Source organism: Delphinapterus leucas, chromosome 21, assembly GCF_059928025.1.
Source record: "Delphinapterus leucas isolate spDelLeu-1000000601 "Yukka" chromosome 21, BTC_Dleu_Yukka2, whole genome shotgun sequence".
In the NCBI taxonomy this organism is placed as follows: domain Eukaryota; kingdom Metazoa; phylum Chordata; class Mammalia; order Artiodactyla; family Monodontidae; genus Delphinapterus; species Delphinapterus leucas.
This window is the reverse complement of record NC_143149.1, coordinates 13433275-13456369: the sequence shown is the minus strand read 5'-3', so window position 1 is coordinate 13456369 and position 23095 is coordinate 13433275. Positions and strand designations below refer to the sequence as shown.

Genomic DNA, 23095 nt, shown 5'->3' with positions numbered 1-23095 from the left:
CATTTTAAATGAAAAACATATTCCTTTCCATGCTATAGATCTAAGTGTAGTACCACCAAAAATGTTCTAAAAAATACTACAAGGGTCTGTGAACCATACAGTGGATTTGGACTCTGACTGCAAAGGACTGTGCGCCTCGAGAATGTTGATGTGCTTCAAGCAGAGTCTTCTATCAGCCAACGAGAAACTGAAGGGACAACAGGGCGTGGGGGGTAGGGGACACTGAAGCACCAACTATGCAAAGCTGAACAGGAAAAGTCCCTTTCCAGACTCTTCAACCAACACTAACCTACGTGCCTTGAAAGCCCAACACTGCAGGGTATTTATTTCCAGGTGGGGAGATGAGTGATGGCCACACGGGCAGGTCAGCGATACTTACACAGTAAAGTAAACCACTTTGGCCTCCAGAAGCATAAATCTCTATCATGATTTTACCTAAAATGAACTCGGCAAGAGATCAATGGTAGATTAGATTATCAGTAGTTTCTGTAGCTTATTACTCCAGTTATCGAAGTATTGTTGTGTTCAGGCTAAAGGCCAACCCTGCCTGCATGCGGATGTAGGAATCAAGGTTCTGTTTCCAATTCTACAATGAAAGATAATCAGGATAGATCCTGAGACTAGATCCTATGACTGGGCATGAAATCAGCGAGATGTTTTCTCTGAACAAACCGGAAACTCAAATGTGCTTCAGGGTGGAGCATAACCCCATTATTATTACCATGGCAAAAGCATATGACATCACACGATAGTGGCAAGAGCACTTAATCGAGACCCAGGTAAAAGTAGGCGATAGTTGATTCTTTGCCATTTTCTTGCTGCTTATAATGAACATGTCCATTTCTCTGAGATTCAGTTTAAATAATGTCTGCCCTATTTATACTAAAGGATTATTGTGCACCTCAAGAAGGATAATGCACGTAAAAGGGTCTTTTTACATTACAAAACAGTATTCAAATATAGATGATTATGGTGCCAAAAGTCTTAGTCCAAATTTTTTACGATGTTAATCAAAGAGTGATTATAGTTATATTACACGTGATTAGTATTATGACCTATCATACTTTCAGATTTGACTAGTATCACAAGCAGATTCCTTTAATAATGTTTCTTGGTGATTAATCTGCTTTCTAAGAGAAAAATGATTATTAATGCAAATGCAAAATCTCTATTAACTGATCAATAGAGGTATTTCTTGAGATAGGCTAATATACTAAGGATTGTTTTTCCATTCAGTTGGAAGAATTAGACTCATGGGAAGAAAATATGTGCTTCATTTCTAATGTCAAGGACTCAAGTCTGAAGATCCTTAGAAAACACACTCCACTTGATTACAAGGGAAATTTAAGTATATTTCAAACCAGACACAGATTTGGAAACTGAAATTATAACATGCACTTGAAAGTATACAGGCAGCAGCAGTTTGTCTAAACTGGCAAATATAGAACAGAGACTAGGGCTGGGGGAGAAGAACGAAGAAAAAGCACATTGGCTTAGGAAAGATCACTGAAAACTGGCATTAGGTTTTTGCATTCCTGCAAAGGTCTGTAGGAATAAAAATTCTGTAGCCATTTTATCACTGGCTTCCATTGTAATTCTGAGCTCATAAGGGAAATCAGAGGTTTCCAAGATATGAATCACATTTCCATCAACTCATTCAATCATCTCACACATACTAAGGACTCTGTGCGTCTGCCACTTAGTTGGGTACCAGAGACAAAGGTAAATACATGACATTCTCTGTGCTCAAGGGGCTTAATCTATCCTTGATGGAACAGAAGCTCATAATTGAGTAACTAATGAGCTCTAACAATGGGGCAGGCTCTGCTTAGGAATTCTAACATTCTTCCCATTCTGGTATCTCCTCTACATTCCACACTCTGGTCCAGGTCACAGGAGAATAGCTACTCAAATATACAACCAATCCATGAGATCATTTCATAAGAATTTTGACGTTCATACGTACTGAAGTAAGTTACAAAAATTATTCTCATTTCATAGGAGTTCGCACTGAAACCACTGAATATAAATGTAGAAGAGTGGTTGCCCCTGCTTCAAAGCTATCATGTAACCCAACAACTCAATGAGTCACACAGAACTGCTTTTTTTCACAGAGATCTTTAGTAATGAAAGCAATCACTTTTTTTTTAAACTCTGTTACTGTCCTGGATACCGTAATACCATTCTTATTAAATCTGTTGACTGGCTTTTAAATGAAAACTGGTGATAAGACATTTAGGACCTGGTTGGAAAAATATCACATTGGTAATTTGATTCCAATTCCAGCGGGATTTCTATTTTCATAGTTCCCTTGAAGCGAAAAGCTGAGCTCCGGGCAGTGGCCCGGATAACACACATGTACAAGATATTGAGGTGCGTGAGATGGATTACTGCCATAAAACTACTAGTTGCAAAAACACCGAAAATACAATTCAAACAGGCCGATTTTTACATCCCTCCTAACTGGAGAGTAAAAATCATCTGCCCCAGCCTAGGTCTAGATCATAAAAATTCTTTCTTCTGTTTCTATCTAAAATAAATGTGTTCAAATTCAAAGAATAAAACCTTCCCTTATGAGAAACATGGTATTAAAGACAAGCCTTAGTGCGGCAGCCACTCTACCTCTGAGCAGAGAGAATGCAGCAACGCTGACTCTCACGTGTGGGTCCGTCAGACACAGACACCGCACGCGGTTCCGAGTCTCCTCGGCCCTTGCTGACATCCGGAGGCCCCCATCTGCCGCCTGAAAATACACTAACTCATTTTCAAGAATCACTTGGGGAATCTGTTCTAATGCAGATTTCTAGATCCTATTCCTCCCTCCCCCCACAAAGATTCTTAATTCAGAAAGTTTATAAGGTGTGTCTTTGACATACAGCATTTTTTAGCAAGAATTCCTAAGTTATTTGTAAATCCTTAGACCCCATCTTGAGAAACATCACTAAGTGGTCGTGACAACAAAAGATTATGACCCCTGAAAAAAGCTGAGAAGTTTTATTCTTTGGAAGATTTATTTTAATACAGGAGTAGAGCAATCATTTTACATAAATTGGGGCAGTCACAAAGGATTCACCGAAGCTCTTTCCACCTGTCTTAAAAATTATCTCAACACGCCATCCTCCTCACTGAGGGCAATTAATTTGCCTCTCAGTTACCAAGACAGTCGAGGCAACCCAGTTTGAAACATCTCAGCTCCCTGCCGGCTGCCTGCGAGCTTCTCTCTCTGCTCCCACTTTTACCTCTTTCCCATTAGTCTCAAGCCTAAACCCTCCACCAGTGCTCTGGTCCCGTCGGCCTGGGCGCTGCTCTAGCAAGCATCCTGTCTCTGGGATTTCCCTCTCTACTTTTCAAGCTTCCTCTTTAACCCAAAGATGTGATTAAATCTCTCCTCAACAACAAAAATTCCCAAAGCACAAGCACCACACGCACCTGTGAACGCCGCCCTCTCTCCTTCTCGTCCAAGCTCCCAGGGGGCACCGTGCACCCCGCCTCAGCCTCCCCACCTGTCCCCGACCCCTCACCTGAGAGGATAAATACCACATCTGCCCCACGTCCACCCTGCCCTCCCCAGACACCGCCCGCACAGGTGTCCAGGGCCAAATGCAAGGACACTTCCCTGCCCTCTTTCTGGACTCCCCCCACCTCACCCAGCACCTCTGGCCACTGGGTCCCTGTTGCTCTCTTGGCTTCTCTGGGTTTCTCTCTCCTATGCACCGTCCTTCTCCCTCCTCTGCCTGCCCTTCAGCTTGCTGCTTCTCAACCACGGCAGGCCACCCTCGGCAGTCTCATGGACCTGTAGCTTTAACTACACGTGCACACTGACCCCCACCAGACCTGTTCCCCCCATCTCTCCCTCTAATGGCAGAGCTGCAATCCTACGTGCAGGCTGAACATAACCACAGGCATCTCAAAATCCGCATGGTCAAAACTTACCTCCTCACCTTCCACCATCCCAAACCTGCCCACGTGGACCATGTCCATTCAGCCACCCAAGTCAGAAACCTGGAATTCACCTGACTTTTCCCTCTCCTCCCTTCACAAATGTTTACTGGGCAGAACTGAAGAGCATGGTAGAGTTGACCGGATGGAAGAGTTTGAACTAGGTCTTTAACAACAAGAACTGAATGTGCAGAAATGGGGGCAGAGGCCTTCCCAGGGGCCCATGGGTGCAACACGTACACCCCATAAAGGTAAATTCAGGAACAGCGAGAAGCTTGGTTAAAGTGAGGAGTAAATGAAGGTGTGAAAGGCTAAAAAGAGAGCATCCTCCTATCCTGAAAACCTTGGCTATGAAGTGAAACATTCATTGTTTTGACTCCACTGCTTCCTTCCTCCTTAAAGGACTGGCTAGGCCAGTCACAGCATCATGGTCCCCTCCCGCAGCCAACAATTCCATACAGGCGGGAATTTGCCAAACCTTGCCAAATAGACACCAAGGGAACACTGCCACTTCATTTCTAAGAATACTTTCCTTGTTCCAAAAGGGCCTTTCCCCATCTAGATCTCATCCTGTGTGGCTATGGTGCCTGAAATGCCTGCAGCCATCTAGCCACTAGCCAGGGCATCAGGCGCACCCACGGGGAGGGCAGAGCTAAGAAAGATACAGAGAGATGGTGCTGAGGCTGGATATTCCCACGTGGAGCCTGCCCTACTACTCCTGGGCCTGTCCTACCTCTGGGTTATGTATCATTTCTTAAGGTAATAAAATTCCTTGTTGCTTAAAAAAAAAAAAAGTAGGGATACAGGTATAAGTCATGTTTAGAAAACACTGGGTTAAAAAACAGCTAAACAGGTTCATTTACTAGGATTTCTCACAATGTTAGCATAGCAATACACAGTGTAAAGCTTCAAGAACTTGGTTTCTCAAATTTATGCGACCCACCCCCACCCCCGCAAGCCTCTCATCCTGCCTCTTCTGTTTTTGCAGTATACCTAAAAGCATCTCTGAAATTAAGTGTTTATGGATCATAGCGTAGAAAACTGATTTTTCCTAGAACAGATGAAAAGAATGTATGACTGACTGTTATGATACAGTATAGTGACAGCAGAGCAGCACAGAAAAAGTGCCATGGGACCCCAGAGGCTTCACTGCCGTTCTACGAGGTTCTCACTCAGAATGGCAGATGGGTCTCACGTTATATCTCAACTCTAGTAAAATTTTAGTGGCTGCCTGGAATGCTATGTTGAAAAGGATTCTGAGGCTTCATCCAGACTCAGGGGGGGAAAAAAAAAAAAAGCTGCCTTACTTGATTAGCAACGACTGCCATGAGCACAGAAAGGGCAGCTGTGACATCATTCTGAGACCTGTAACGTGACACTAATTCCTAAACAGATCCTAGAACCAGCCCAAAGATTCCCAAGTTTTTTAAAACGTGAATCAGGTTTTAAATTAGACCAAACTAATGTTTAATAATTAAAATGGTAATAAAATGGTTAACTACAGAGGCTCCAAAATAAGAAAGACCTGGGTTTATTTTAGTTCTTCCACTTGCTCCAGGCACATGATTTAGCCTCTCTAAACCTCAGTTTTCCCATCTGTAAAATGAGATTAACAGTCCCTACCTCACGTGGAAGATATAAAAATTTAACTGGGTAATGCATATATGCACCTGCATACAGTAAATGCAATAAATATTAAGTTTAGCTATAGCAATTACTAAGGCATTCACTTTATGACATTCACATTATGACTCTTGTAGTGCATTTATTGGTCCACTGTATTCACAGCCATGGGTTAGAGTAAAATGAATCAAACTGAGGCCATAGAAACCATTTTCCTGAACCCATAAACAATGTCAATTTATAGGCTATCATAAGCAAATGGCAAAGACGATTGCGAAGCACTGTTCAAACTAAGTGTTACCTGTCTTGAAGAAGACATAGAGTATATAAATCTAACTACTGAGTGATTATTCTCTGCAAAAGACATATCTCATACATATTTCTTCCAATCTCTCCACAGAGAAGGCCAAGACACAATGACCAAACCAACAGCTATGAGCCTCCCTAACACCTAGAATGAGTCCCCCACACTCTCAGGGGCACGGGGCTTTCAGTGCTAGAACCAAGACAGTTCTGAGCAAACCAGGACAACTGGTCACCCTACAAACAAATGAGCAGGTGAAGTCCCAACAGTTGGCTCTGAGTCTGGCTGTGCTGCTCAGAACTGAAACAGAATAAGTTCATGAAATACTATTTTCCCTTAAAAGAAATCAGGGCTCTTTGTGGAGAAATGGCTAATTCCAGGTGTGAGCAGAAAATGCTCAAAATGAACCTGAAATATCTTATTATACCAGATAGCAAGAAAACTCTCAGACTTAGTAGGGTCATATCAAAAGGACTCAGGAGCCAACTTGAAAAGGTTCCCACTGGGCAGAGATGGGACTGCCTAAGCTTCAAAAAAGATAATAATTACAATTAATTGAAACCCATCAAATACATTCAAATCCATGAGTTCACAATATTTTTTTAAACACATAACTAATTGGTCACCTTCAGAGGATGATGGGGAACCAACTCATTATCTTGGAAAACTGATAATGGGAAAGAATCTAGCATTTATCCTGCTTTTCTATAGGAACTGTACCACTGTGCAACCAAATAGTAGATGATGGAAAAATGTCTCTTTTAAAAAAATATTCAAACCAATAAATAAGACAAATGACAGAATTAAAACATCCTTATTTGTCACCCCCCAAAAATTAATAGATCCAGGTATTGAGGATCAACAGCTACTAACATCACAAAAAGAAAGACAACCAGATATTATGTGCCTCCCGATGAAAGGTCACACCACCACCTACAGTCCTGCCAAAGGAGTCAAACACAAGTCTGATCAGGTCTCTGGGTCCAGTGTCAATTTGCAGGACATACAAAGGAGGAAGGAACAAGCTGAGCTGTATCATTCATATGCAGCCAGCAAAATCCAGACTATAGGACACTACAGGACAACTGCTCCAGGTTCTTCAATAGATAACCCATAGGGAAAAGAAAAGGATACTGGGAAGACTTAATTTTTTCAAATGGGCAAGACTAAACCATAATGTCCACGGATGCATGGTTGACTGATAAAACTGTAACAACACGCAAGGACGTGATTATTATAGAGTCAAGATGGCGTTACTTAGGTGGAAGGGAAGGGAATGCCATTGGGGTGGAGATACAGGGGGGCTTCTGGGGCTTCTGGAAGTTACAAGGGTATTGTCTTTATAATCACTCATCCAACTATATGTTTATTTTGTGTAATTTTTCTGAAGCTGCATCTTTATTCTTATAAAAAAGTTTTTTTTTAAAAGGTGAAAGTGTAACATCTACCATTTAACACCTTCTAATTCAAAGCACTTTTACAAATACTAGTATTTATATTTTCAAATACTATCACATTGTTCCAAACAACCTCTTAAGGTATTTACTATCTCCACTTTTCAGATAAGGAGACTGGGGCTTAGGAATCTTAAGTAAATCACCCACTGTCACAGGGTTATTAAAGCAGAGCCAGATTCAAATTCAAGTAACTGGCTGACTCCAGAACCATTCTCTTAATGCCTATGCTCTACTGATCCCCAGGGATCAGTCACTCAAGACATATTTATTGCTTACCTACTTAATCATGCTAGATGTTAAAGACACAGTGGGGAGTTTCTGCCTTCATGGAGTTCAAGGGTTAATGAGAAAGATGGACAAGGAAATGTCCAAGTATAAAATCACAACTGTGCTAAGTACAATGAAGAAAAGGTCTACGGTGCCACAAGAATATATGAGCCTCTCTGCAAAAGTGATGGCTGAGCACTGAGGAGAAGTTAGCCAGGTAAGGGCGCAGCGGGGCTCCAGGCAGAGCAAGCGATGTTCAAAGTTGCCATCCAAAGAGTAAGGTTGGCACTTTGAGGGCTGAGGATAGAGCATGAGAAGTGAAGGTAATTATGACAGGAGACCAGGCTGGAGAGCTGGCAAGAACAGGAAGCTGACAGCTCTTAATTAAACATGCTGCAGAAGAGGGACTGGACTGGGTGTGTATTTTTTTTTTTTTTTTTTTTTTTTGCGGTACGCGGGCCTCTCACTGTTGTGGCCTCTCCCATTGCGGAGCACAGGCTCCGGACGTGCAGGCTCAAGGGCCATGGCTCACGGGCCCAGCCGCCCCGTGGCATGTGGGATCTTCCCAGACCGGGGCACGAACCCGTGTCCCCTGCATCGGCAGGCAGACTCTCAACCACTGCGCCACCAGGGAAGCCCTGGGTGTGCATTTTTAAGAGAAGGAATTGGAGGAGCCGACCGGGAGGCAGAGAGATGAACTGAGGGGCTACTGCAGTCACCCAGGAGGCACATGATGGCAGCTGGGACCAAGCAGGAGAGATGGAAACAAGCGGATGGATGTAAGATACTCAAGAGGTAAGGAGACAGGTCTGGAGGATGGAGTGCACGTGGGGAGGAAGGAGAAGGAGAGGTCAGGAAGGACTCGGGCTTCTGGCTGCAGGACTTTCGGAGGTGCTTAGTCACTGACGCTAGGAGCAATGGGAGAGGGACGGAGACACTGATCACAAGACAGATGGGGCCTTGGACCTGTTGACTTTCAGGCACCTCTGAGGGTACCACGTGGAAAGGTCAAGTTAAGCAGTTGAATAAGTGAGTCTAAGCCTGAGGAGTAAATCTCGACTCCGTGTAGAGATGGTTATTGCAGGGGTCCCCGGGGAAGCCCGCCTAAGAGTGAGATACTTCCAAAAATGGGACCTCAAGGATGATCAAAATTCAAATCTAGAAAACAAAGCAACCTCCTGAGCGAATCTAGGGGTTGCAATCTCAGAAAGGTTTAGTGAAATGGGAAAAAAAATCAGAAGGAATATGAGATTAACAACTGTGACTCAGGAAAAACAAGTCACAATTTCTGGGATGTTTAAGGTGTTAATTCCACACCTAACAAGTTGGCAGGGTTTGCACATGGCCCTCAGGTGTATATTTGTTGGAATGTATTTGTATACGAGGAAGAGGCCTTTGGGAGGTGCCTTGTGTGTAGCCGCTCAAGGTTGGAGACAGAGAAAGCTCTGGAGCTAGGAGAGAAAGCCCGAGCTTGACCCCAGGGGCTGCTCTGAGCCAGGTACAGAAAGGAGCCAGACAAAAGGGATGGGGCTGTCTTCACAGGAGATGCAAACAGAGACGTAAGCTCCTCAGCTTCTATTACACGGTAAAAAAGAAAAAATTTTAAGTATACCCGAGTGAAAGAAACAAGGCTACATTCTCAACTTCCAAAAAGCACATAAAGTGGCTTTGGCTCAGGAGAAAAACAAAAACAAAACAGAAGGACCAAGCATGCCTGGATATCCAGTTTTAGGGGACTGAGACAGCAGTAGCCCAAGAAGAAATGTGCTTTTTCACAGACTGGCACGGGTGACAGAAAGAAGGCTCTCTCAAATGTTCTGCAGGCACCAGGAACGGAAGAACATAAGTGAACATATTCATAAACACATAAATACTGCCTGTGGGCTGGCAGAAATGAGGGGAGAGCTGCGGGATGCGGTCCTGCATGAGCAGACAGGAGCAAACCCTAGACAATTTGAGTTACTGCTATTAATGTAAACTCACTCACACATACAAGGTGGGTGAGAACTACAGAAATTCAGGTAACTTTAGAAATGAGTATTTGTTAAAAATGCATCCAACTTTCCAAGAAGTGTATTCTACACTAAAATGAAAGCTTACTAAACAGATCTTAGTGACCTAAACAAGTTCCAGTGTCTTATTCTAAAAATGCACTATTCATTCCGGTTTCCCCTTTGGCCTCGGAGGCATTTTACCTGGAGTTACCATATTCATTTTCCTCTACATCCAGCTCATGGCGTTCATACATGGAAACCCCAGGCTGACTGACAAATGTACCAGGACTGGCCAGTACCTAGAGTCACTGATAAGCACGGGCCAGCCCTGGGGACAGACTGGCACAGCTCACTCTCCTAACTGCATTCTCCCAAAGCAGCATCTGAGCTGAAAAGCCCACCAAAATGCAACCAAACCCCACTGGACTTTCTGGAAAGCCCCACTGTGCTTAGAGAAACTAAATAACACACCCCAGGACTAAAGGAGGGTGTAGGAGTGAGTAACTGAACCCAAGCCCTGGCCCCCCAGGGTACCCAGCAGAGTCCCTCAGAAGGGCTGCCTATCTACCCCTGTCATGTCATCTCCACCCAAACAACCAACCCTCATTTAGAAAGTGACCTAACAGTGAAGTTGGTAAAAATACAAGTTCCAAGTTTGCAAGTCTTTCAAAAGCAAAGCTGCAAAAAAAAAAAGGCAAGTTTGTATGCCATCATTTTAATACTAACAGCCTTCTACAGACACTTCCTTTCCTAAAGTCTAAGCCCTCAGCACCAAACTTGCTGAGTCACCTTTTTTTAAGTACAATTGTGTGCACTATTCTGACTGCACAGGGTTCATACATTCTAAGGAATCTAGGGCACTTCCTACCCCCAAAATGATAAGGTTAGGAAATGAAACCTAAGATATTTTTAAGAAGGCAACATTCAATTACTAAGGTGACATCGTAGCATGTTCCCAAAGCAAAAGCAGCTTAAGATCCAAGGGAGTTAGAAATAAGCTTCCTGGGAATGACCAGAATTTAGGTTCCAAGCAGACCACTCAAGCTTGGAGACCTTGGTCTTCACATTTGTGAATAAACAGTAGGACCCTTTGGTTTGGGGCTTGAATTTATTATTTAGAGGGAATGTTAAGATACTCTAGAAAAGATTCTTGAACCAATCTGTAATAACTACTGATAATTAACATGAAAGAACCGTCTCACTCAATCTTGACTTTTCACCTCCATTCACACAGCTTCACTAACTCTCACTATTTATCACTGCAACTGATCAGTGTTTCTCCTGAGTCCCTCCCAATCACATTTCCATTTAACATTTCTAAAGCCCAGCTCTGATGCTACACTCCAGAGCTCAGAAAGTGTGAGTAGCTGCCCCAACTACAGACTATAATCCAACCCTACTCTCCCAGCTGAGGACTTCCACAACCTGGCCCAAACTACCTCTGCAATCCTACCTCCGAGGATTCATCTCATACACTCGCCGGCAACTCAAAACCCAAAAAGTACATGTACTCCGTCTCTAAAACGATTTGCTGGGTTTGTTTTGGTTTTGTACAAATTGTGAAAATATATACTGCCGCCTTCAGACAGTTTTGCTAAATTCAAAAACACACACATCATTTCTTAGAATACATTTGCTAGTTTTGATGAGCATTTTTTTTATGTTCAGGTTTAATCGTGTATTGTAGCTTCCTACTTTGAAGTTATCACTATTCATATATAACTTATGTTTACTAACCCTTAGAAATAGTTCCTTCATAATAAAGATACAGAAAATAATTTTCCTTTATGTGTAATCACTGTTTATATATCAAGAGATTATCGGTATCAAAAGCTCCCGTTTTTCAGTACATATTTGTATTTGCTTGTATATACATAATATACATCTGCAAGAATAATCAACTGTTAATAATGGCTGCCTATAAGGAAGGGAGATTTTTTTTCCACTGCTTATCTTGTTATATGTGTTTTTATTAAAGCCATGTGATTGTATAACCTGCATAAAAAGTTAAATTTAAAAATTATGATTAGAATGAATTTAAGGCAAACAAACCTTACACTACAGAGTTAGGTAGATTTAAGGGGGTCTCAAAAGCCAACTTCCTCAAAAACATTTTTCCCAGTAGCCACCATGACTTAAATCCCCCAGTCAAAATACAATCAAATATTCTGAAGACAGTAAGTGTATTATGCCACTATCCACTATCAAATTATTGAGGATTAGTTTATCACATTAGCATAATAAAGGGAAGTCACAAAGAGGCTGTGTATAGTCTCCCTAAGTCTTGTTTCTTTTCCTTTTTCCCTCGAGTAACTAAATCAAGTTTGTTTTTACTCAAAAGCACTTTTGTATTGGTAAAAGAACTCATTTAGGGATTCTAGAAGTCCTACCCAAGCCAAGTGGCACCATGGGTTGCTGTGTGAATGTTTTTACTGTCTCTACAAACATCTGCTCTCCCCTCCAGTCTTCCCTATCAGTCTAATCTACTCAGCCCAAGAGGACGGGAACAGGGAGAGTCTGTTCACCTTTGATTCCTCCCCAACACTAAAAACACTGCCATGCACTTAACAGAAAGCAATTAGCGAAGCTCTTAGTGACACCTACTGCAAGACTATGATCCCTTCTCTAGGGAACTGTGGTTGAAACTTCAAATCTAAAAATGTCAGTTGGATTCTCAAGTCTGTTCTCATCTCAAACAATAATCCATTCATTCAGGACAAAAATCCATCTACAGAGAACTTACTTATGTGCCTGGCACTGACACTCAGCAACTAAATAGACCAAAACTGATCTCACGAGATCAGAAAAGCAGATATGCAGCAGATCTTCAGTAAATGTGTAAGAGATTTGATGAACTTCTTGAACTTTGCTATCTGTCTAAACTTGGAAAAGTCTTTAATGTTTTCTTCACATAGCAATGGACCTCAGTTTCCCATATGCTACTAATCGCCTGACTTGCGGACTTTCTTGCATCAGCCCTCCAATCCTCATTAGTTAACCGCTTATTTTTTAACTTAATGGGATGTAAATCAAGAAGTATCTAATAAAATACAATGTAAAAGAGAAAAATCCATAATTATTATGTGAATGATTGACTTTTTAAAATTTATTTATCTTATTTATTTATTTTTGGCTGGGTTGGGTCTTCATTGCTGCGCACGGGCTTTCTCTAGTTGCCGTGAGCAGGTGTTACTCTTTGTTGCAATGCACAGGCTTCTCATTGTGGTAGTTTCTCTTGTTGCGGAGCACGGGCTCTAGGCACGCGGGCTTCAGTAGCTGTGGCACGTGGGCTCCAGAGCGCAGGCTCAGTAGTCGTGGCGCACGGGCTTAGTTGCTCCGCGGCATGTGGGCTCTTCCCAGACCAGGGCTCGAACCCGTGTCTCCTGCATTGGCAGGCGGATTCTTAACCACTGCGCCACCAGGGAAGCCCATGATTGACATTTAAAGAAGTTATTCCCTCTTATTCCTATCGCCAAAATGTAAGAAATTATTTCCCTTTTTTCCATTCTATGAAGATGCACTTAGATCCTGCTGGTCCAGGAATGAAAAAAAGTTTTCTGAACTACTGATTCACTATTCCCATATTCTTGTTGCTGCTGCCTTGGTTAGATCATGTGCTAGGGTCAAGTAACCGTGGCTAGTGAATCTAAGGCTCTTGGTCCGCATGAGTTAACTGGCCTGGCACAAGACCAAACTACGACCTTGGACTCGGAACACCACACTCTGGCAGCGTACTCAGCAAAGGCGGGCTAGCAGCTGCTGCCCAGGAGCAAGCCAGCCCCATGGCATCACAGCTCCAGTCGGCTGGCCTACAAAAAGCCCAAGTGTTTCTAAAGTGGGGCCCAGGTAGCAACTGTCAAGACTTTACCATCAACCTTTCTGACCTTACACAAGTTTTTGCCACCTGAATATACCACTGGATGTTATTTCTACCCGAGATGAAAATTTAGTTTTACCACTTTAATCAATAGTGATTCCCAGCCAAGTAAAATCAAAATCCTTGCACATAAGAGACGCCCAGTAAATATTAGATTAACTGAAGGGGGAAAGCACAGAGTTAGTGACTGCACACTGACATAATTTTCTTCATTATCATCAGCAAACACTCACAAAAGATGTCAGTCATGAGTCCTAACCGCATAGAGTTGACAGCCCATAACTACCTTGTGAAGCATGCAGGAGCATCTGAACACTCCTAGACATGAAAACACCTTTTCCCTTTTAGTTTAGGCTTCTCTGGTTGCCTGCTTTTAATAGTGTATGCATTTTTTTTCCTCTATAGAAGGAAGCCAAGAAGGAAAAAAAAAAAAAAGGAAAGACAAGGAAGGAAAGATGGACAGATAGGATAGATCCCCGTGTCTGACACGTCTAGCTGACACTAGAAGAACCCAAAATATGTAAGAACAAATGAGGATTCTTAATGCTGAATCAAAACTTCTGTAGTGAAGTAGTCACTGTATTGTAAGAGGCACCATTTGGTTCACTCCAAAACAGCCTCCCCTCCACCTATGTTAGATGACCGGTGTGGTCCAGCTCCTACCACCACAGAAAGGACAGTTTATACTACACCACATGCTTATGCTTCCATTCATAAAGAACATTGTTTTAAAACCTTAAGCATAAATTATTGGAAATACAGCACAACAAAAGGCTTGAGTAAACTGCACTGGTACTGTAAATATATATATATATATATATAATTTTATGTGAATAATATGCATTTCAATTCTAAGTAACACAACCTAGAAAGTAAACATCCTAGTGTACTTATTTTCTTATTTAACATTGTAGGAATCTGAATTCAAAAAGAAATGACCAATAATCTACTTTCCTTAAATCATACTTCACCTCTTCTACTGCCTGAAATCTTCGGTTAGTATACGTGAGAGATTACATATGCTGCTTCATTTTCTGTCACCTTTAATGTAGTATTTTCTCTGCTTCCTCTACTAAAGCACCTTCCCGGATGATAACCCAAGTTTTACCAGAGGTACAAGTGAGTTGGGAGGTTTGAGGGGATGTATTTTCCAGGAAAAGGGGAGGTAACCCACAACATTAGGCTTCCAAGCCCTCAGAGTGAGCTGCAATCCTACAGCTTTGACCCTGACCCCACCATCTAAACTTCCTGCCCTCACATATCAGGCACTCTTAATCACTTGACTCTTAGTTACTTTTGGTTTCATAAGCATTTACCACTACCCAAAAGTAACTCCATTTATTTATTGCCTGATTCCCCCATAAGTATACAGTCTCCAGAAAGCAGGGCTGTTGCCTTGTTGATTCAACCCCAGCTTCCAAAATAATACCTGGCTGGCATAAAATACTCAATAAATACGTCCTGAATGAATTACAACGTCTTACAATACTCTAAAGAATTCTAACGTCATTCACAGATCGATAAACCAACTAGTAAAATCTTGGGATCTTTATTTTTTTTATCATTGTAGAGAAAAAGCAAGAGGAAAAATACACCTACTCACCAAGTCTTGCTAAATTAGATATGAAAAAATGGACAGCTGAGTGAAGGTTTTTAAGAGAAATAAACACAACTACGTAATTTGAGACTATGAAAACAGAAGTTCCTGTTCCTTACTATATTGAATTGCTACTCAGCTTACACAGTGAGGATGCCCCACTCTTTTACCTACAACCCTTCAGCCATTATCTCAGCTCTGCATTCGGAACTGACACACTCACTGAGGAAACGATACTTTTGGTTAAGAGTGTGATGATTTTCACAAAAAAGTAAGCAGGTCATATCATAAGCAAACACAAAACCCAGGGGGTAATGACACTTCCAACAAATATTCTTGGGAAGTTGAGCCACTGCTATTTCCCTTACCCCAGAGTTCTTGGTCAATTTCAGTTTAACGACAGTATCATTCAGTCAAGCAGGAAGAGTCAAGCTACGACAGAATCAAGTTTCTTTTATAGGGCGGTGAGACGTATGCTGGGAGGTAGGGGAAGCAGTGGTTTGGCACTAAGGAAGCGAAGAGCTCATTTACAATACTGTCCTTCCCTATATTCCCTATATAACCACCGTTCTTTACTATATCGCCACACCTCACTGATGATAGCCTTCCTTTTGACGCAAAGTACAGTGATTTCGGGCATCCCCTTCCTAATCACTGAAACTGCGATACTTAACATGGTGGAAGACAGGACAGCGTGGTAAAAAGTGTACCCAGGCTTGGGCATGAGGTACCGGGTGGGTGACCTAAGCCAAGTCAGACCCTCTGCGTCAAGCTTCCTCGTCTGTAACAGGGCATAAAGTCATCCCGACAGGGAACGGTTATCGGAACCCAAGGTAATGACCAGCCCAGGGCGCAGCGCCTGCGTACAGCGACCGCCGCGCTCCCCTCGCTCCCACTCGCTAGCTGCAGAGCCACAGCGAAGGTCTGGAAGGATTGTTCAACTACCGAGGCTGGAAATGAGGATGGTGTCGAGCAACTACATCGCCTACTAACGTGCATCTCGGCAAACCCACGGAGCCCGGAGCCCGCCCCGCGCGGGGGCCGAGGGGACACGAGCGTCTCCCCGCCGAGCCGGCCCACCCCAAGCCCCGTTTCCCTCGGGCGTCCGCCGAGCCGGGCCGAGAAGACGGGCCCGCCGCGACCCCCGACCCTCCCGGAGCTGGCGGCGGGCGCCGGAAGCAGGCGGGCAGGGCGAGGCTGCGGGCGGGCGCGCGCGGCGGCGGCGGCAGCGGCGAGACCCGTACTCACCTCCGGCGGGCGGCGGGCGGCCGCGGCCAGCCGTCTCCAGGCGGCGGCGAAGTCGGGCGGCGGAGCTTGCGGGCTCCGGCAGACCAGGGAGAACAAGGTCCCCAGCAGGAAGGCGGCCGCAGCGCAGCCCAGGTACAGGCTGAGCCTGAGCAGGACGGTGCCCGGCCCCGCGCTTCCCGCTTCCCAGCAGCCGGGCCCCAGGAAGCAGAGGGGCACGGCGGCGAGGGCGGCCACGGCCACCGGCGCCCGCCAGCTCCCGCCGCCAGGGCCCCCGGGGGCTGCCGCGTCCTCCCGGGAATCCGGCCGCCGCTCGCCCGGGGCTTCCGTGAGGCTGGCGCCGCTGCTGTCGGTGGCCTCGGGGTGCATGCTGCTTCCTGGGCCGCTAAGGACAGGCACATCTCCCGCCCTGCTCTCCCCCGGCGCTGCCCTGGACGGTGGCCTCCAAGCGGCGCCTTCTCCCCTCGCCGCTCCCGCCGCTCTGGAGGCAGAGGGAGTCCGCGCTCATGCCCTCGCCGGCGGCCCAACGAGGGAACGGCTCCAACAGACGCCGCGGAGCTCCTCTCGGCGACCCCTCAGCGCCGCCACGCGGCGCCGGGCCCTCAGGTAGCCGGACCCGGCTGGGACTCGAGCCGGCCGGGTGGGGGCGGGGACGGGGGCGGGGGCGGCCGTGGAGTGCGTGTCAGAAGGGGGCGGAGAGCCACAGCGGCCGATGAGCGACTGCGGGAGGTGCCCGGCCACGCCCCGCCCGGCCGCCCACCCGCGGTGCGGGGGCGGGGTCCGACTCGCCGCTGCCCAGCGGGGAAGGGGCGCCACCAATCCCGGCGAAAACTGCCTTCCTGCGCTCCTCCCCTCCCCTCCCCCAGCATACCGTCTGTTGATGGACATTTTTGCTGCAGGTGTCAGAAGCGTTTGTAATTCTCGAGCTCAGGTGATCCCTTAATCCTCTCCCCGCGCATCACTGACAGGTAACCTCCTCGCATGCTTACAGCCCGCAAAATTTCTGCGCCGTTTGCACCTGCTATTTAAATAGGCAACCGTTCCTGAGCCTCACTTTTAACACAGTTCTCCTAACAACCTTCTCTTTCCCACGCAGCCGCCTCAGGAACGGAATCAGACAAATGTGGAGCAGTAGATGAAGCCTGCAATTCCTTCTTACGGAAAGGCCCAAAAAAGTCTGCCTGGTGCCAGAGGGTGTGCACAGCTGCCATAGTCACTGGCTCCAAGTCCCTGTATTTTTGTCGCCGACGATTCAGTACAAATGCTACTACCCACGCAAGTGAAAGTAGTCCAGATAATTTTGAGAGTACATATTTTCTTCTCCTATCATGGTCCCAGCGTTAATATACAGATAATGCTTACTGAGAAGATGCCAACATGCGAAATACTAGAAATTATGAACGCCAGAAAAGCAGCAGATGTATCTTTAATGAATAAAGGAATTCTAAAGACGTTAATGATAATTTAAAAGGGGGTGATAGAGAGGGCAAATCAACAATAGAAAGGGGAAGAAAGGGAAAGAGAGGTAAACAAATGAGCGAAGCCGAGAAGGATACGGGAAACATTAAAAAGCAAAAGCCCAGAACTCTCTCCATGCAGCAGTCATGAAGAATTTCAACAGTTTAAAAGCGCTATTGTTTCCCAATAAATTGAGTTATATCCTGCTTCCCAGGAAACATAGTTAGGAAAAGTAAGCATTAAAATATATTTTCAAATACTGTGACTATACTGGGTTTTTCTATAAGCAATATCTGTCGTTTCAACAGAGGGAAAAATATATAACATTCATACAAAGTAAACTAGTGGATATTTATTCTTTTAAAACAAAGTATTATCGAAGAGGTTATTAATCAAAAGAAATACCAGTGTCCATAGACATAAACAGCCCACCCATGTATTCACATCATTGTAATAAATTTTCCTGGAATGGCATGGATTTCAAGTGGGAGATGAAGTAGGAGGTCTAAAAAAAATTATCCCTAATATTAAGCTCTAACAAAACAGCGTAGAAATGAATTATTTTATGTACCTATATAAAAATAAATATTTTCACATTTGTCATTTTTTAAAAGTTTATTGGGTTTTTTGTGTTTTTTTGTGTTTTTTTGTGGTATGCGGGCCTCTCACTGTTGTGGCCTCTCTCGCTGCGGAGCACAGGCTCCGGACGCGCAGGCATAAAAACTCTATCTCATTTCGTCATCCCTTATTCCAAAGGAGAAGAAACAGGGTTTAAATCCATGAGCTTAGTACCTGTATTCCATGCTTTTAAAAGTGTTTAGTTTTGTTGCTTTGTGAGTATGGCTCGTATCTTAGCCAGCCCCCTGACAAGTGCAAAGTGATTTATAATAATCACTAAAGTCAGTAAAACCACAATCAGTAAAGGGGAAACTATCTTTTATTGAGAGCCCTGGTCTGTAACTCTTAAGGCCATGATCTTTCCAACACACCTGTATATTGTTGCCAGGAATGCAGATCTGGATAAATGTACATTCGTGGTCAGAAAACTTCCTTAAAGTATATGTTGTATTTGCTAAGTCAGCATTGACAATTCAAACATTTACTTAAAAAAAAAAAAATTTACTTAACAAGTAGTAGTTGGGTTTCTACCCTGTGCAAGGTCTGAGGAACACAGAGAGGTGGTACGATATACAAGGGAGTGCCTGGGATCAGGAGGTATTGAGGGAGAAGTCAGGTATTAAATTAGAATCCGGTGTTCCCTCCCAGAAGTTGCTGTTGAGTCCTACCAGGTCTAAGTTAAAGACCAAATTAAGTAGAGATGCCTTATTTATATTCCTTATGGCCAGCATATTCTGATGGGTTATAATTAAATGCTCCACAGGCTATCTTCATTATTCTCTTATGTAAGATGGGAATGGTGTTTGTCTGAACTCACTGGGATATTATAAGGACAAATTAAGTGAAAATTTGACATTTAAAATATTAGATAGTGTAAATAGGTAGACAACACCCAATCTCTGTCAAAATATGTGATGCATCTTCCCCTTCACTATTTAGTATATTTCTCCTTAACCCCCCTGGCTCTCCTTGAAGGTAACCACAGGATTAGAGAGAAAACCACAGTATTTGCCTTTGACCACTTTGGGTAAAATTGTGAATAGGTATTAACATGAATCAAAAGACCTAGGTATCATTATAGTTTCTCCTACTGATTCAGTGCAAGACCCTAACAGGTCCGTTAACCTCTCTTTTCTGTAACTTTCAAGCAGAGTGTGATTTACAGAAAATACAGATATAAGTATGGTCAAACTTCAAAAAAATTATAAAATACTTTAAAAACAAATAGTAGGGCTTCCCTGGTGGTGCAGTGGTTAAGAATCTGCCTGCCAATGCAGGGGACACGGGTTTGAGCCCTGGTCCGGGAAGATCTCACATGCCACAGAGCAACTAAGCCCGTGTACCACAACTACTGAGCCTGCGCTTTAGGGCCCGCGAGCCACAACCACTGAGCCGGCACGCCTGGAGCCCGTGCTCTGCAACAAGAGACGCCACCACAATGAGAAGCCCACGCACCGCAACAAGGAGTGGCCCCCGCTCACAGCAACTAGAGAAAGCCTGCGAGCAGCAACGAAGACGCAATGCAGCCAAAAAAATAAATAAAATAACTAAAATAAATTTATTTTAAAAAAGTAGACTGTTAAAGCTTAAAGGAAACATATGCAGCATTTTGAAGAGGAAGGTGAATCTGAACAAAATTTTAGAACACAGATATATAAATTATGCTGAGTGGGGCTCCTTATTAGTAAGTAAAATTACTCATATTGGGAAACTTTCAGGCAGAAGTGTCTTTGTATTAATCTTCAAAGAGAAAGAGAATTACAAAGGAAAGTATTGTAAACTAAATTAGCTGGTATCAAGATAAAGAATTGACAAGGGTAGATCACACACAAAAGAGGATAATTTCAATTTACTTAAGTGTTGACCTGAAATTTAGGGAAATAGAGTATGTCAATTATCTGCTGTTGTATAACAAACTACCACCAAATAAAAACCATTTTATTTGCTTATGATTTTGTAGGTCAGCGATTGGGCTGGGGTCATTGGGCAGTTAGTTCTGTTCTTCTTGCCTGGGTCACTAACAACGCTGTGATCTCCTGGTGCATAAGCTGGGGCTGCTTGGGCTATGGAGCCTCCATTGAGATGGCTTTGTCTCTGCTCCCTGTGTTCTTATCCTCCAAGAGGTAGCTTGGGCTTCTTCACATGACAATCTCAGAGATGTGATATATACAAATTCTTTTTAAGCTTTCGTTTGTGTTACGTTTGCTAACATCCCATTGGCCAAAGCAAATCATATGGCCCAACCAGGAGTTAAATAGGAGAGGGGGCCTATGTGTGGAGTTAAACATTGGGAGGTGTAATTCATTGGCTCCATTACTTTAACACCCCACCACAATTTTACTTTGACAGAGTATTCTCATCAGTTTTTGGTGGATCATCCGGCTGGTCACCAAAATCAGTAGCATCTAAGGACTTATCCCTCAAACATGTTAAAGTTCACATTTCTTGTTCCTGTTCTTGTTCATAATCTGCTTCCACCTACCTATGAGATAGAGAAAAGAGCCTGGATAAGGATAGGGACATAGGAGGCAGTGTACAACTATGTTTGTCAGCTGGAAGTTTGGTGATGTAGCCGTTAGCCTTATTTTACCCTAACATTTTCAAGCTATGAAACACAAAGCATAAAAGAAAATTATAAGCTCATTTAGATTTGGATATCCAGTATTATTGGACAGCAGATTATAGAGAAAGAAAATAAATTGTTTACTTTTTATCTAATTTCTCCAAAATATATGCACGCTGAAAAACTTTGAACTGACTTATATGCTGTTTCATATTTGTCATGAGTAGAATAAAATATAAAGTAGGCAGCGCACAATTATTACACGTACTTGCATAAGTTAGGAAAGGATCTTGAATAGTTTAAGATTAATGCTATGCATTTAAGATTATATAAAGCTTTTTTTTTTTTTTTTTGCGGTACCCGGGCCTCTCACTGCTGTGGCCTCTCCCACTGCGGAGCACAGGCTCCGGACGCGCAGGCTCAGCGGCCATGGCCCACGGGCCCAGCGACTCCGCGGCATGTGGGATCCTCCCGGATCGGGGCATGAACCCACATCCCCTGCATCAGCAGGCGGACTCTCAACCACTGCGCCACTAGGGAAGCCCTGTATAAAGCTTTTATACACTACCTAAAAGAAGCCAGTGTCTCTGATTTGTCATTTATTTGCTATAGGAAAGAGAACATATTTTGGGGAAGTAAAAATTAGTATTAGAGAATTAATCACAGTTCAGAACAGGGGTTGGCACAGAGTAGGCCCTTAATTTACATATTTTTCAATGAATAAATGTTATCCTTCTAGGAAAATATATCTAGAATAATTGAACAGACAAAATAACAGTAATAAAAATATTTCATATTTGAACAGGAACTTTAACTTTCAGAAATCCTTTTTAAACCGTATGTTTCTCACTACAACTCTATAAAGGAATATAGAGTTAAATATTAAAATCCCATTTTGCAGATGAGGAAACTGAGGTTCAAAGAAGTTACATGACTTGCCCAAAATCACATAGCTAGTTGGTGGTAGGACCTAAATTATAGGATTCTCCTTCATTATGCTATCCTTCAAATACAATAGTTAAAAGTAATGTCAAAGGACAAAACAAACTGCTTTCTACATTACATGAAAATGTCCTTACAAAACCAATACAATAATAATGGTATTCATTTGGCTTTTTTCCTGGCCACACCACACGGCATGTGGGATCTTAGTTCCCTGACCAGGGATCCAAACCCCACCCCCTGCATTGGACTGCCAGGGAATTCCATACTTAGCTTTTAAATAGATTGTAAACTTCTGGAAGGCAGTACGTGACTTCTAGTCATTCTCTCACTCAGTCCAAAAATATTAGCCAGGGGCTTTGCTAGAAAGTAGTATAAAATACGGTCTCTGTCCTTGAAGAGCTCACAGTCTAATTGGGGTGGGGGGAGGAAAAAGGGGGTGGGGAAGGGAGGCATAAAGTAATGTAATACATATTATAAGAAAGGTATTACTGAGTTCTAGGGTGACAAGAGGAGAGCTATTTCTGCTTTGTGGGAGTTAAGGAAATTTCAAATGTTACCTTTCCTGGGAATCTAAGTCATTTTGCTTTCTGAATTTCTTCTATTTAATTGTTTCGGGAGGTTTACAAATAAGTGAGGAACAATTTTTTAAAAGGACAGGAGGGATAATATTTATATCTTTTCTGACAAAAGAGTCCAGATTCAGTGAATTTGGGGAAAGACCTTTTTTCACCTATGAGTTGATGACCTCATATGAACTATGAAGAGGAACAAAGCAAATAAAATCTCTGTCATGAAGGAGCTTATTTACAATATAGTTCATTGGTTCATTCATTCAATATAGATGCTCCTTCAAGAAAAGAAAATCAGGGAAAGGGCAAAACTTACAAATTCATGGCACAGAAAAGAGCCAAAATTAAAGCTTGAGATATAATAATCTTATTTTGTTATCTTGGTAAAATATACACAAAATTTACAATTTTAGTCATTTTTAATATAATTCAGTGGCATTAATGCTTTCACATTGTTGCACAACATCACCACTATCCATCTCCAGAATATTTTTGTCATTGCGTACTGAAACTCTGTACCCATTAAACAATAACTCCCCCATTCCCTTCTTCCCTTGGGAATTTCTACCCTAATTTCTGTTGCTATGACTTGCCTATTTTAGGTACCTCATGTAAGTGGAATCATATATTTGTCCTTTC

The 23095-nt window shown here is 43.2% G+C and overlaps 1 protein-coding gene across 5 annotated transcripts in view; it reads right to left on the bottom strand.

Moving 5' to 3' along the window:
- The window catches only part of SNX25 (sorting nexin 25), a 113368-nt gene extending 96408 nt beyond the window's left edge, over positions 1–16960 (bottom strand). For 3 of the 5 annotated variants that reach the window (XR_002644187.3, XM_022570969.3, XM_022570971.3), the window contains exon 1: positions 16307–16960. Coding sequence is in view for 4 of the 5 variants with exons in the window: in XM_022570969.3 (XP_022426677.2) it covers positions 16307–16672 (366 nt within the window). In the remaining variant the exon portion in view is untranslated. The remainder of the gene's footprint in view (positions 1–16306) is intronic. The other 2 variants (XM_022570967.3, XM_022570968.2) reach the window with 2 other exon arrangements.
- Positions 16961–23095: the final 6135 nt, after the last annotated feature.